The 16,284-nt window shown below is 37.9% G+C and overlaps 1 protein-coding gene across 3 annotated transcripts in view; it reads right to left on the bottom strand.

Annotated features, from left to right (window-relative positions):
* Adamtsl1 (ADAMTS like 1) overlaps nt 1–16,284 on the bottom strand; it is an 877,745-nt gene that overhangs the window by 640,045 nt on the left and 221,416 nt on the right. For all 3 annotated transcript variants that reach the window (XM_076934699.1, XM_076934698.1, XM_076934696.1), the window contains exon 2: nt 7,662–7,781. In XM_076934699.1, coding sequence (XP_076790814.1) covers nt 7,662–7,781 — 120 coding nt within the window. The remainder of the gene's footprint in view (nt 1–7,661; nt 7,782–16,284) is intronic.

The following is a 16,284-nucleotide window of genomic DNA, read 5'->3' on the forward strand; positions in this document are numbered from 1 at the left end:
AAAAGCATGGGGTTAAACCCAGTTAATGTGAACACTCCCAAGATCACTTCTTTTAAAGGCTTATCAAGATGACCAAACTGAGCCAACTTCCCTGTCCTAGCACAAGGTCATTTTCATGTCTGAAACCTACTTTCTTGTTCTAGCCTAAAATTTAGATTCCTGTCTGAAATTACTTCTTTGTTCTGGCCTAATATTTAGATTCCTGCCTGGGATTACTTCTCTGTTATAGCCTACTCTTTTTCTATTTTTATGCAAGTCCTGGGTATGAAACTCATGCCTCCAGGCTTATTCTAGCATCTTATCCAGATGAGCCATCTCACTGGACCTTGCTTTCATTTAGTTTTTAAAGTTACTTTTATTTATACTGAACATTTATTGGATAATACAGCTCTAACCAATTAGTTATAATTGTCTGCTTCTACTTAAAGATTCTTCAATTATCTACATTATTTTCTCTGTTCTGCCACTATACTCTCTTAATTTCCAGGGTCATAATATCAATATTGTTATAGAAAGACCTGACTTTCTCTGCTTCAGGTGTGTTTCCAAATATACTAGACTGCTAGATTGAATTTCAGGGAAATTGACATCCTTATAAAGATTTCCAACTCATGAACATTGTATATCTCCCTCTAATATTTTAATCCTTAGGTAAGAAAATTTCAATATAAGTTTATTCTGAGAAATCTTGATCAAGTTGCTGACAAGTTCATGGTGTAATGAAATGGAGGCACCAACAGAGGAGCTTGGCTTACAGTATTTACAGAGAAAGCCTGGCATATAAGCATCACTGTCTATATCCAAGTTCCCCCAGAGAATACAAGGATGATCTGTCTTTCTTAGAGACATGACTGACTGACATATTTGGTAGCAGATAGCTAATAAGAAAATGATCAATTCAACAAATAAACAAAATTTGGTATTACAAATAGTTTCCCCCTCCTCCTCCCTTTACTCCCTTTAAACTCATTATGACTTTCATTGATGAAATTAATGGCTCCACTGGATTCATTTGAAACAATCTATAGCAGCTTATTGTGCATCACTGTGTAGACATTGCCACTCCATTCATATTTAAACCCCCTGCTCAGGCTGAGTTTCCAAATTCTACTACTATTTAAGTAGTATCTTTGCAAGCAAAATTTCCCATTAATTGTTACAATCATAAAATGAAGCCATTTATTACTTTCTTGGGACATTTTGAAGAATACTGTTAGTTCCTTAGTAAGTTTCTTTTGTCCTGTCTATATAAACATAAATATAACTGAGAATATTAATATATATAAAATAAAAGATAATGAAATATTACATTATATAAAATATTACATACTTAAAGGTCTTTATCTAATATACACATTTTTCATGACCATCAGACTCATAGAACACTAAATAAGTTTTATAAACTGAGATAGACAATAACATTTAATATGCCATAGGGTAACATTTTATATACTATCCAGAGTGTTCTGATATTTTTTTAAACTAATTCTTCTATAACTCAACTATTTTGTAGCTATTTTCTTTAACTTGGACTACTTCCTAGAGGGAGGAAGAAGGCTTATAAGACTCAGAAAGCTAATGGAGTTTACAAGGATCAGGAAGCATACAAAATCACAAGATTTGCAGGGCCCTGTCCAAGGTCACAAAAGCATTAAGTAGCTGAGATGCCTGAACCTTGTACAGAAAGCTTTAGTGATAGACCAGTTCTCATGCTGGGTGGGCCTTTTGGTGATGGAGCTGCCTTTGAGTTATTCATATCTGTGCTCTTGTAAGTAACTCTAATAAACTGACTGGTACCTTGAGTTAGACTTGCGTGATATTTTTCTTTGTTCTGTCATCAGTACCCTAATTGGGGCAAACAGACACTTGATTCTCCCCAGGAAGAGTCTCACATCAATGTAACTTATATACATCAAATACCATCTTTTTTGGCTGCACATATTTGAGGCAGGCAAATGCAGAGAATGCTTAGCAACCCAGCACTCTACTTTCCTTTAGCCTCACAGACAGCTTTCCTATCAAAGCACGTAGCTACCTGGGACCCCCCAGTCCATACTGAAACACATGCATACCCTTCTCCAAACCTATAGCTCAAGAAACCCTTCATAATTCTTTTTAGCCAATTTTACTTGGAATGTGTCTAGTAAATCTGTCTAGTGGATGATTTGTCCTAGGATGACTTGGGGTGCATGTTCAATAAGGCAAGCTGTGTCCCCTAAGTGCACTCCTAGAGAGAAAACAATCTCTATTTATCATATTCTTATGCTGCTGCATAAGATTAGATGCGCATATGGTTAAAAATCAGCTGCATCATGAGAAAAAACACATTCAATGAACAAAAGCATATAAAACCCCTGCCTGTTAATCAAACCAGGAAAGCCACCCAACCCTTCCCCCTTCAACAATCAACTCATCCTTCTCCTGGATCCATAACAGAAGGCCTTGAGCCAGAATGAGGCACATGCTTATTCAGGGTTTACTGCCCTTTGCAAGGAAGTCATAGTGTGCTCCCATTCTGCCTGTAAAGAGAAACCTTTGCTACTCATTTTGTGTCCACTTCTTCAGGCTGGAAATATTTGTTCTGGACAGCAAACACAGACAATTGTTAAGTTCCAAATTCAAAAAAAGCAGTACCACTAATATTCCCCCAAATGACAATCTGGGTTCAGCTAAAGCTGAATTCTGACATGGTAAACAGAACAGTTGCTGGGGAATACATAAAAGTTTATGCTCAGCAATTCTCAGACACCTGTTTGACAGGTGTACCAGGAAGAGCCATCACTTCTTATCTCTCCCTACAGCCAACTATGGCAAATGTGGCATTTAGCTCTCTATTTGCACATATCTGTAACACATATCATATCAAAGTCCCACACTAATCTCCAGGTCTTACTAACTAGTTAGTTAACTAACTAACTTTAGTCCTTACTAACACATACCTGAAACTGCATATCAAAGGTACCCAACTGTTTTGGCCTGAAAACCCCCTTCCCAGTTACCCTAAATGAATTATTACAAATTGAATAAACTCTTTCTTTCCCACTTACTGAGCGGTCCAGTATGGTGGTCCCACTGCATCCTTGCCTACAGTAATATACTCACAAAAGGAGGACTCTCAGTAGTCAACTCAGGTGATACCTTTGAGTATTCCACAAAATTTAAGACTGAATTGTTATGGACTTTTACTTCTAGAGCTCCGGGCCCCCTTGCTGCATGTTTTTCCTTTGGGCAAAAGTATTTGAAAAATACAGTGGCTACATTAAGGATACATCAACTCACTGACTGATTAACAAAGGCTCTAAGAACTTATAAACTGCTCTCATAGAATGCTATTCCACATTGAGGAACAGACAGTTGCTTTAAGCTTTACTTTGACCAAAGTTAATCTGTTAGTTGTGGCTGAATGCACTCAGGTTCTTGATATATCGCAACCCTCCTTGCATTTACGCTCCATACATTTCTAACATGGGAATCAGGTTAGAAGTATAATTAAGCAAATTAAGTTATCTCCAGGTGTTAGTACTTAAATTGTTTCCCTTTCCCCCTCAGCAGGAATGGAAGTGAGGTTGTTCAAAACCTCGAGAACACATGGAAGTCGTTTCACTCCATTTTATTTGAGTTTGTATGTGTTGCTTAAACTGATTTCACAGGTCATAGAAATACCCTGACCCTCACTAATTCCCTGCCCTGTATCTACCAAGGGATGTTTAAAAAAAGGAATTTACTTTAAACCAGTTTTAATAAACTACATTTCTATTTTCAGTTGATAATCTGTGACCTTGGTGAACTGGTGACCTGCAGCCTTTCAGTACACAGGAAAGAGATTCACATATTATTTACATAAATATATAAATATAGAGATTTCTGAATATGTCCCTTTCAGAGCTCACCCCCTTTCTACAAAAGACATCTCTATTTTACCAATCACCCGAAGAGGCATTTTACCCTCGACTGGTAAATATTTAAATACCTTTCCTTCTATCAACATACAACACTGCCTTAAATAACCACAGAAGGAACCACAAAGCTACAAGCAAATGAGGTTTATTCTAATTACATACCAAAGAAAACCCCATTCTGCAATGAATTTCATGTTAATTATTATCCTGATGTTGTATCCGGCTGACAACCAAAACCAATGTGCCAACACGTGATCTGCCTCTCTGCTGCTCCAATAATGAGTAACAGCTTTTGACAGTCTGTTTCTTCTGCACAAACAATGCAAATCACAAACAGGAGAATTCCAGGCTACAATTATATGTTGCCTGCTGTGCCTTCAGACAAGCAGTTGCTTAGACTGTTTTCCCAAAGCACAGAGAGTAGCCTCTGCTTTCATAGATGAAGCTAGCTGGAAACAGAAGAAAGCAACCCAGAAAGCTTCTCTAACACATGTAGAATTCAATCCATGCCAGGTGGCGTAGCTGGGAAAAGTAGAAACTGTTCTCTGAAGGCCAAAAATGAACTTCATTTATTTAGACTAAAATAAATCAAGAAGCTTTTAGGTGAATATGTTCCCCAAATAAGGTAAATAAGGCTGTTTGTTTGTTTGTCATTTCTTTTACTTTATGGAATGTATGTATATGGATGTTTTGCTTTGGGGGGAAAAAAAGTCTGTGCACCATGTGCATGCAGTGCCCTAGGCAGCCAGAAGGGGGCACCAAATCCCCTGGGCCTGGAGTTACAGAAGGTTGTGAGCTATTATATAGAGGATGGGTATTAAACCCATGGCTCCTCAAGGAGTTCCTCTTTGTGCTGAACTGACTCTCCAGGCCCAGGACATTTTTTTTAAAAAGAAGGAATAATGGTTTAAAAATATTTCAAGTTTTGAGAGAAAGATTTTAGATTTTCCAGTAAAGAAAGGCTAAATGAGAAAAGGAAATTTTTAATAAAATTTATTACCCTCAGACAGTGCTGCCACACACCTCCAATCCCAGCTCTCAGGAGGCAGAGGCAGGTGGATCTCTGTGAGTTTGAGGCCAGCCTGGTCTACAGCATGAGTTCTAGGATAGCCAGGGCTACACAGTTAAAGCCTATCTCAATAAACAACAAGCAAAACAGGAGGCTAGCAACATAATTTGCCATAATTTACCCAGAAGGCTGACAAAATATTTCACATCTACAGCTTCAAATGTTCTCCGTTCTCACAGTAACTTCACTTCCACAACTACAAATTTCTAGTTGGCAAATATCCGTGAACTCACATCTTTTGTGATTAAATCTGTATACAGATAGATATGATATTATGGCAGATAATCCCAAATGCTCTTCCATATCATTATCAAATGCTCTTCCATATCATTATCAAAACTAAAGTCATTCAGATCATATTTGCATGCATGTGTGCCTTTAGGGTTTTCATGTAGCCAACAGGGCTTTTCCTGTCATAGGCTGTAATGGAATTTTTCTCGTTTTCAAGATGAAATTCGAGGAACAGGGCAAAACAGAGCTGTCCTTGTGCCATCTACCCTCAGCAAACACAGCATCTAACTGAGAGCATATTGCACACTGCTTAGCTGGATGCTGGTTGAGTCCTGAGTCAGCACAGGTCCTGTACTTAGGAAGCAAAGCTGCTTCCTGATAGGGGAGGTGAAACATGTGTTAAAAAGTCTTTGGGTTGCTAAAGAGGCTTGAACTAAAGGCCACGGGCTTGCACAGGCAGACTGTAGTCCTGATGCCCCCTCACTTTTTGCCAATGCGTTTTATGTTTATACAAGAATGACTCTCATTCCCCTAAGTGCCTCCTCCCTAGAACATAAACTCACAAAGAGGATGAGCGGAATGTCCACTTCCCTGGCTACTTCATTTAGATAGCACAGCATGTTTGAACTCTTCCCTTACAACAAACATAGAGATTATATGATTCATCTTACAATATTTACTTAGAATATGAAGTTATATTTTAGCAAAGTTCTGTATCTCTGGGGACAAATCAAATCATCAGATAGAAAAAACGCCTCTCTAGAAAATAGGATTTCATAAACGTATAAGAAGGCTGAATTTGATTCTGGTATTTAGGAAGCTTTGATTTTCCTTTGCACATCAGCTTTCTTGAATAGCCGTAGTTTTAACTACTTGTTTTTGTAGGCAGTTCCTTTTCAGGTTAGATATTTCTACCCACTCTTTATGTTTGACTTTAATATGAGTGAAGACTTGAAGCATCGTGCAGTTTTCTTATGATAGAAATCAATATAATACTATATATTAGCACAGTTTGGGACAACCTTCAATGTTTGATGATGCCAATAACTTTCTGTTGGGAGTACTATATGACTGACTTCGTTGTGTTCATAATTAATTTACATTATTTAATTTCCTTATGCTATACAGTGGTATAATAATTAAGCTCACATAATATTTTCCTATGGTTCCCACAATGCACCCCTTCACATTTTATTCTCAGTATGACCTCAGCTAGGGAAAAAACTAAGATATGATTGCAAGATACTGTTCTTAAGAAAGAATCACAAATTTAGGTGGTGATGTCTATGTACCATACTAGGTCACAATGAAAACCTGATGTAAGCAAGGAAAACATAAAATGCTAGGCACTGCATTTTCAGACTCACTGGTGAAAAATGATACACATAAAAATAAATTATAGGACATCTGGGAACCACCACCACTCTACCTGCCTATGCCTGGGTACCCACCTTGAGAGATATACAAATGCTACCCACACTGAGAGAGGTACAAGTGCCCAACGCAGAGAAGATATAAATGATGCAAGGAGCAAGGCTAGGAGGCTGGGAATCACTGCAGAAGGAACCAATTTACTTAATATCTATAAGAGAAAGATTTAACAAATATGCAATAAGTACTGAGAGAGGGTAGAAGGACAACAAGATAGGTGAAGAAACCATGGAAGCATCTTTGTGGTTGCTTTGAGGTATTGTTTTTTTTCTGTGACCCTGTTGTTTTAAGGTTGGATAAGAAACCCACTGGCCTGTGTAGTCAGTAGTCTCTAGCCAGCAAGTCTCCTGAATGAAAGTCTTTTACCACCCAGAGCCAGAGTCAGGTCTCAGAAGCCCAGGGTTCAGTTCTCACAATATAGCCCCAATTACACATCTGAGTCCAAAGGCCAGTAGAGACCAGTCATTCAATTCATTTTGTCAGTCAATAATACTCTCATTTTTGAGAATTCATTTGCTAAACCCTTTAAAGCAAACACGCAGAGCCCAAACCAAAATGCAAAGCCAAATAAAAATTCCTACCAGTGAAAAGAGCAAATTTCATCTAATAAACGTAACTAATACTTTGAAGTAAAAGTATCTGCAACGATGCCAGAGAAGGAGGATGGTAGAATTCTCATCAAGCTATAAAACTATCTCCTTTTTCTCTACTCATTTAAGTTATTACCATTGCATGTTCAGACTCGCTGGCAAAACATCAGATATTTTTGAAAGTGAATCCTCCACATGCGCCCTCAAACAGAGCTTAACACTCAAGTAAAGTGTTTAAAACTTGCCAGACGCCGGAAGCATCCGAAAGTTACCCCCATGGAATCTGGGTGCTGCCTTTTTGGTTTGCTGCCCCTTCTTCTCGTGCACGCAGCAGAAACTGCTCTATAGCCTGCCTTCACATTTGCTAGAAACGACCACCATGGGTCAGAATCAGCCACGAAGCGGTTGTGTTTCAATGTAAAAGTAGAAGAGGCACTGTACCGGGTCTTCGGTTTTGTGACTATTCAAGAAGTCAGACAGGAAATCTTCATGAAGGCTCTCTCTTCGAATCAGTGTGAATTCCCTCAGGAAAACAGCCCCTTGGCTTTGGTCTCCACATACCTAGAGAGATAAGGTAGCCGAATTAAGCCTTCAGACAGAGCCTCAAGGGAGAGTGCATGGGGGATTAATGTCTCTTAGTTATAAAACCTTTTGGATTCATTTCAAGTCCGATTAGAGCAATCAAAAACAATGCACACAAATACATATTAATGTGAGAGGCACGAGAACATTCTGGCACGTGGCCTCTCTGACAGATGCCAGAAAAGTCCCCTACTAGGTTGGAGTCTCTTAACTAACTGGTTGCTCATGATGCTGAAATTCAGTGAGCAAATAGGTTATTTTTGTGGTCAGGGCTGGGTTCTTGTGCCACTGGGCCTTATGTAGGTACCACATAAGACACAGGCTATTGACCCTAATGGATCCATTCCTACATGAACAGATCTGAGCACAGAGGAAGGTCCTGGTGTCCTGTTATATGTCCACAAGTTACAGAAGCGCTGGCCTGAGCCCAGACCTATCTTCCCGTAAGAGCTTTAGAACCAGACACACATTGGCTGCTCCAGAAGGAGGTGCTGGGGAACTCTTCGCTGAAGCTTATCACTTAGCAGGTTCTTCACACATGTTATCTTGCAACAGCCCCGTGAGGTGTCTCTGAGCAGCCACACTTGACAAATTAGGAACTAGAGGCACAGAAGATTTCAGGACTTTGACAAGTGAGTATTAAAATCCACACTCAAATAGAGGTCTGAGTCTGAACCCCTCATCTGTTCCCTACATTAGTCTGCTACTGAGCTGCTCAAGCCTTCCCTTCCTGAGTGACACACTATTATGTAACATCTATAAATTTGAAAAAAAAAAATGACCACTTTGCCCAGCCTTCTTAATGTTTCTCTGAACCTTTACACAGTCAAATAACAAGAGGGATTGCAGCAGTGTGGATTGCCCGGAAGACAGACCATGTAAACATCACCAGTGTTTAGTGTACTGCTTGGCAATCCTTAAGTATCCTGTAAATATATCACTGTTAGGAAATTATGAAGTTCTTTACAATAGTTATTAAGGACATGTGCATATCCATCCAAATGTCTTCGTTCTCCTGACTTCTAACTATTTTAATTTCACAGTTTTACACAACATTGACGTTAGTAATGAACATGTGAGGGTTCATGTTGATTTGTGTCTTCTTGAATGTCTGCAATAGCTCAAAATGAATTAAATTTATTTTTAAACCCAATGTCTTTGGGAAAGAAGAGCAATTTGCATAATTTATATGTGCTACTGTTCTCTGTGGTTGAACAGTCAAGACAGTTTTGTCATGGTAGACAGCATCTCACTGCTGATGGCTTCCTTCCCTGGTGTCACCACTCCAAACAACATGCTGCTTCACAAGACAGAGAGGACTTTGCAACTCTGCAGTTGCAAGCAGGAATTCTAAAGAGTTGGCTTTGACAAAACTAGTGTCTTGAAATGTTTAAGTGAGCCCAGTATAACTATGGGTTATAATCAGCAGAATGTAACTGATTTGAATACAATGGGTTCACACATTGATGAGTGCAAAAGACAAAACAAAACAAAACAAAACAAAAAACCCCCCCAAAAAAAGAAACCCACAAAACAAAACAAACAAACAAACAAACAAAAAACCCCATAGAGTACGAGATGAAAAAAAAATACAGAGAATGGTTTACAGCCTGCAGCATGCAAGGAGATTACTTTCAAAGCAGTTCCATCTTGGAGAAAAATCTGTCTAATTTTACTCAGGTATTAATATTCATAATGGGAAAACCTATAGGAACCGGTACAGTCCTCAGTACGCTGTTTAAGTAGCACATTCCTGAGCACACTGCTCTGTTCAAGATTATAGCAAACAGGGAAAGATGGTTGATAGGCTTCACTTCTGAGCATGCAGGGCTCCAGGTCAGAAAGTGCATACTCAGAATATTACAATGGTAGATAGAAAGACCTGTGGACGTGCTTAGAACTGTATGTAGAATTTTAGTTGAAACATCTTTAAAAGTGCACTTTGAAGTACCACTAAGCATGCCAATCAATACCCAAGGTTGCAAAAGTCATTCTTGGAAATGTGTTTTTCAAGCTAAACTAATCGTCCTTGCCTCTTTAAAATTCACTTTTACTTAAATTATTTTCTCATCGGGATCAATCATTCGGTCCTCCCTTGAGTACGTAGTTAAATATACCTCAAAACTAGATCATCTAACTTCCTTGACCCAAAGCCTTCCCGATTCCCTTCCTGCTGGCAGAGTTTCCAACCCACAGACCTGACATCCAGGACCACTCATGGCTTTTTATTTGCAGGCAAGGAAGATTCTAGGCAAGGAAGATCAATGCTTGTGTAATTCTTTCTGAAAAAGTATGAAAATTGAGCTTAACATGACATTTACTATGCAGATAGCATATATAAGTATATACAAATATACAAAATATACAAATAGCATGCATACACAACCTATATGATATTTACCACAGAGGATACGACCTACACAAATGTGCTGTCACGTGACTTTTCAAATGTATGACATCATTCTGGGGACCCCTAAATGCTACATTTGGTGATTTCTCCCAAGTCCATCTCTAATAGTTTGCATTTCTGTGTCTACCATCTAAAACATTCGCTCTCTGTAGACTGTTCTTGCCACAGTTCTTAAAAGAAAATTAACTGTGTGCATTTCCTTGGGGAAAATGTTTGTGTCTCTGGCAAACTTGTTTTTCTTTGTTCAGCTAATTAGGTAAATGTGAAAAAGTCACATATCCAAACTAGACAGTGAAATATTGAATAGTTACTAATAATGCTGAAAGATAACCAGTTTTGTTTGTGTTGTTTATATTATAATGTGTAATCATAATTATGTATTTAGGAAAGATGTCTGTAGGATTAGAGAGATGGCTGAGAGATTAAGCCTAGTTATTGGTTTTGTAGAGGACCTGGATTTGGTTCCCAGAGTTGTAGCTTACAATTCTCTGTAATTCCAGTTCAGGGGATCTGACAACTTTTCCTGACCTCTGAGGGCACTGAGTACACGTGGTCCACATGGACACACTCAGGCACACACGTATACACATAAAATAAATTAATGAAATTTAAAAAAAGAACTCTGTAAGTTTGTGTTTCTTAAGAATGTCAGCATATGCCATAACTCTTGCCAGGATACTCAACTTATGAATCATTTTTATAAGACATTAGCTTGAATTTAATCCTAAGAATAGATAAGAATACATGAGTATTCTATTACATAGATAGATAGTTAGATCCTACTTTTTAATTGTTTCATGAATATTATTTCTAATTTAAAATTTAAATTAGTAATTTAAAAACTTTTTAATGCTGATATTTTGGAATAGTTGTGCCTATTAGCATAATTATAATTACTTTTTGGATATTGAAGAAAACCTGGTAGGATAAAATAGAGGAGAGGTAGCAAGTTATATCAACATATACATTTTCGACACCAATTTCTAAGCTAACTTCTAAGAATGCTTCTAAGAATGCTTTCTATCTGGGAGGTGATGCCATTGCTCCTCTACTCTTCCACTTGTTTTACGTATACACATTTGTTCAAGTCCTACTAAGTGTCAACAGCTTTCCTATGGGACCACAGAATAGATTACACATTCTTTTTTATGACACAGCCAATCTAATATATACCAAGATTTGGCAGAAAACAAAAGACACTCATTAAAACATCTTCCTGTCATGGTGGGGAATATACCTAGATAACATTTCCAAGCCCCCCTTATAGTTAAGAAGGAAGTGAAACAGCTGCCAGGCCCAACCCACGTGTGTGTGTGTGTGTGTGTGTGTGTGTGTGTGATGTACCCCATAGTTCTCATTCCATGCTCTTTTGTAGTTAGTTCCAATTTAAATACACAGTTTCAGAGAAATATTGGGGTCAATTTGTTGAAGGTGAAAGAGCCTCCATTGGCATAGTTTCCAGAATGAATGCATGCAGGAAGACTTGACCAAGACGAGTTCAGTTATATCAAAAGCAAAGGTTTGCACCAGGTCCATTTTAGAGCCCATTTCTGCAGTTAACCTACCTGAACTATGCCAATGAAAAAATTTAAGAGCATGCAAGGCTATGAGAATACAGAGCTACCTAAGAGGGGTTATACAGAGATTTAAACGGAGTTAAAGAATAGTGAGAACTTATCAGCTAGTCAAGGGGAAGGGTGTAAGTGGAAAAAACATTCTTAGAAAAGGAAGAAGATTCAGTTTGGGTAAAATGAGACATAAAGGGGTTCAGGAGGCATGGACATGGCTTCACAGGAGAAAGTAGTGAAACTTAATTTGTACAGTAGGTCAGATCACGTTATGAATCACTGAAAGAGTGGGGCACTGAGATCTTGCTTGAACTCATATGTTGGAAGAGTTTTCTGGTAGCTGACAGGAAGGGAGCCTGGAGGGAGGGTTTTAGATGATTGGAATTCATCAAATGGGAACTTGTGAAGACCTGAGAGGGTGGTAAGGAAGGAAAAGATTATAAGATTTGGCAGCCAACTGAGTCCAGAAGATATGTTTCAAGTTATGACTTTATTTTTCTCCCTGGAGTTAAGCATTAGAATAAAATGTAGCATATTGATGAGAAGAAAACATGTATGAGAGTCTAGTCTTTCAGTTTAAAGAGGCATGGTGATAAGTGACTCTAAAGCTTGGGAAGGAAAGGCTGAGCTAGGACTGTTTGGTGGCTAGTGACATCACATGAGGCTAGGATGATGCTTAGATTCATGAGAAACCAAAGTGAAGCATGAAAGAGGAGGGGGGTGAAAGCCATAAAACTGAGGCACACTGATATTTCACATACACCATGGATCCATCGGTAGTGACTCATTCATAATAGAAGAAGGTGCTAACAAAGAGGATCCAGTTCATGTGGACTTTGCATTATACACTTCCTTCTACTGACTCTCTGTGAAAATACCTTAGATCACCACGGTAATTTGCTATAGTTTGCAGGTTCCTTAAGGGCAAGAGGCTATGAACAATTAGATTACAAACTCTCAGAGCCTGAATTCATCTAACTATTAGACTTTAACTTTTCCAGGACAAATTCAAAATTTTAAAAATTCTATATTCCAAGGTCAGACCATATTTCCGAATCTTTGGTTTGGGTGACTATTTTATTTGTCAAGAAGTACTTTGTAGTTACAAGGTAATTAAAAAGCAATAGAATTAATCAAAGGTATCACTCATTAGCTTTAGGTTTTTGTAGCATTAATTTTGAAGATGAGTTAACAGAAATATGAGGTTTGTGGATACTGGGGGATTTATATGTCCAATGGCTAAGTCATGATAAAGGACTAGAGATATCTAATAAAACTGCTGGATATAAGCCCCGTGGTTCACCTGTGAGGAACACAGAGTGGTTATTGAAACATGTTATTTGTTCTGATAGGATTTCTAGAGCCCTAAGATCTATTCTAATAGAAGGTTTATTCCTGTTACGTTTGTCACTGGCTCATGTACCCAATAATGAGGACTCCTGCTCCTACTGAAGTCTCATCGCTCTGCTTTAATCATTGACTCTGTTTTTTCTAATGGCTGAGCCACCCAAGTACTCCTTAAAGAATCTTGGAATGAATAAATGTGTAGCTTCTAGAAGAAAGTCTTATTGCATCCAGAAAGGCATGGAAACAATTTATTATTGTGCTCTGTGTTCTCTTTAATGGGACCAAGCAATAAGCCTCACTAGAGATATAGGTAAAAAGAAGAAATTAGGGAGTGATTCACATAGTTCTCTACCCTCGGCTGTAGGAAAGAAAACAGAGGGGAAGGTGGCTTGAAACCACAGCAAAGCCACTGACTAACACAACCATTTTTGTATCTAGATTTAAAGCTAATTCCAACACATGCTTTTGTCTTCTTCTTCACACTTGCTCCCATCATCCACTGGCACCGAGAAGTCTCCAGCCTGACCTGACTTTCGGTGTCTCCAGGGAATACTGATTATGACTATTACTCATGTGCTCAAAATTAACATGTTTGGTAAAATGAAAGATAAAAATACCCCATTCATATTTTCCTACTTGTAATGTGCTTTCTATAAAGTCTGTGGCTAGCATTTAGAAAGCTGATATCCAAAGCAACTGGTTTGCATTTCTGAATCTACATCATTAAAGAGGAACCATAATTCCTCTAATAATTGGATGCTTATGGCTAGAATTTTCATGCGGCTATAATTTTCTTATAATTCTGGGGGAAGTTGCTGTGCCCTTGTAGGCTTGGAGGAAAAGCTGCAGAAATAATTGAAGCTTGAACATACAAACATGCCCTCAAATTATCAGTTTATTGTTCTTCTTGCTTCATGTAGCTTTTCTGTGAAAATTGAAAGGTAGCCAAGCTTATACCCTAGGGAAGGATTTAGGTTTCAACTTTACTTACGAAGTATAGCACTGAAAACCACAAAGCTATTAAAATTTTCTCCTACCAAAAGGGTTTTATAAAGTAAGTTTTATGCTCATATTTTGGTTCACAGTTTACTAAGAATTGAGATAGTGAAGCTATAAATTCTCTGTCGATTAGAATAATGACTTAAACAACTTTAATAACCGACCACTGTGTTATCTGAATATGCACCTATATTTAAATACCAGTGGGCAGTGAAATGATTGATGTCAGAGTTACCAAATCTTGGCACAATAAGGACAATGAAATATTTATTGAACAAATAACTCAACAAAAATGTGCTTGGGGCCAAAATGATCTTCAGTTCCGGCTCTGAGAATGACTGTGAGGTAGGGAGGGAATAATGGTAGTGCAGCTGAATTCTGCCACCCAGGCCATTCCCATTGGGAAATAAAGCCAAATGGCTCAGAAAGCAAGAGAAGAAACATCTGATTTGAAGGCAATGGAGAAAAGGATTATAGTATTGCTATACAGAACCATAAATGAGAGTGATCAAATGAAAATATTTTAAAATTAACTAAATTTTCTATCAAGATGCCTCTGAATAGCCATACATATTGATATTTTTAATTAAAATCCTTTCATTTAGTAACAGATCGCTTGGTTTTTAATAAATTCCACTTGCACATAAACAGGTGTCTCTGGCTTTTCACCTATGGCAATCCTTTTTATTGCTAGAACCATTCATTCTAATGAGCCAAATGCCATGAAGAATCATCAAGTCTATGTTCACTGACCATCCTTCTATTAATATAGGTAACTTCCTTCCTGGTTTGAATATTCTAGAGTTATTAGATGTGAAAATTAGTGTTCAGTAATTTAACCTTAATGCTAGGGAACATAAGGTACATATAATTTTAGTAAAGAAATTGTTTTGTTATAATAAAGGAGGACAGTAATTCAGAGGTTAATAAAGTCCCCAAGTAGTCTTCAAACCCATTGTCACCAATCAAAACAGTCCAATCAAAGCATCAGACATCAGCAACTCTGATCTGCATAGACTCAAACTCACAGGCACCTCTTGCCAGCTCTGTAGTAAACAAATCATTTCTGCAGACACCAGGATGTGGAGTGCCTTAAAGAAGTGCTTTCACAAAGACAAACAAACAAACAACAAAATAAAACAAAACAAGATGTGCTTTCAATACTGAAAGGGTCAACTTGGAAAATCATTGCTCAACTTTGAACATATTTTTGATTTTTATGGCTGAACAGATTTTTAGACAGAGACGGTGGTGTTAATACACCCACCCATGCCTTCTGATCTAGCAGACTTGTCTGAAGTCAGGGGAGAATGATGCCTGGGGTAGCTTCAGGTATCCCCAGCATTGTAATGGCTGCCAACTATGTAAGCTGATTAGCAGTGTTACACTCCCTGGAGGAAAGGCTAAATATGATCCCCAAGAAGGTCAGAGGTGGACTTAATAAAAGCATTCTTGTTACAATATTTAAGCCACTGACATTTATATACCTGGTGTTTGGAACGTAAAAACATCTTGAGTATTCTGTTTGTTCTTCTACCAACTTTAATTACCATTTCTAAGGATAGTAAAGATAATTGCTAAAAGGTTAAAGCTGAAAGAAGTGAGATGGAACATGCTGGTCCAAAATGTTCAGCTGGGCCTCATAATTTTTGCTACAGATGTTCTTGCTTAGTTCAGGTCTGATTTAAAGGAACAGCTGTAATGTTGTGGTTGAAAGCAAGGTTGGAAGTAGCTGAATTTAAAGGCCTATTTCAGAAGGTCAATGAAAAGACCCCAGTTCCCCAGCACAATACCTTTATGTACAGGAAACAAAAGTTAAAGGAATATCTACCTTGGCTTTATTCTAGACAGGTATGTACTTTTATAAGAAAGTTATTCTAAATAAAATATAGAGTCAAACAGAAAGGATAGCATACACATTGGTTATGATGTAGGCTAATCATAGATAAGACATGGAATTTTTGTGACTTTTTAAATATTAGCATTAACACTGAAATAAAAGTATTGAAAAGATCTCCAGAGACACCTGCTCAATGCTTTATTCAATACTAAGTTTCCTCTGTAATCATGGAATATAAGAAACATGGGTTTGAAAGTATCTCAAAACCTATATGTGATAGAAAAATGGCCAAATAAAGATAGAATGACCACATGTCCC

The sequence above is a fragment of the Arvicanthis niloticus genome, chromosome 5 (assembly GCF_011762505.2).
Source record: "Arvicanthis niloticus isolate mArvNil1 chromosome 5, mArvNil1.pat.X, whole genome shotgun sequence".
Taxonomy (NCBI): domain Eukaryota; kingdom Metazoa; phylum Chordata; class Mammalia; order Rodentia; family Muridae; genus Arvicanthis; species Arvicanthis niloticus.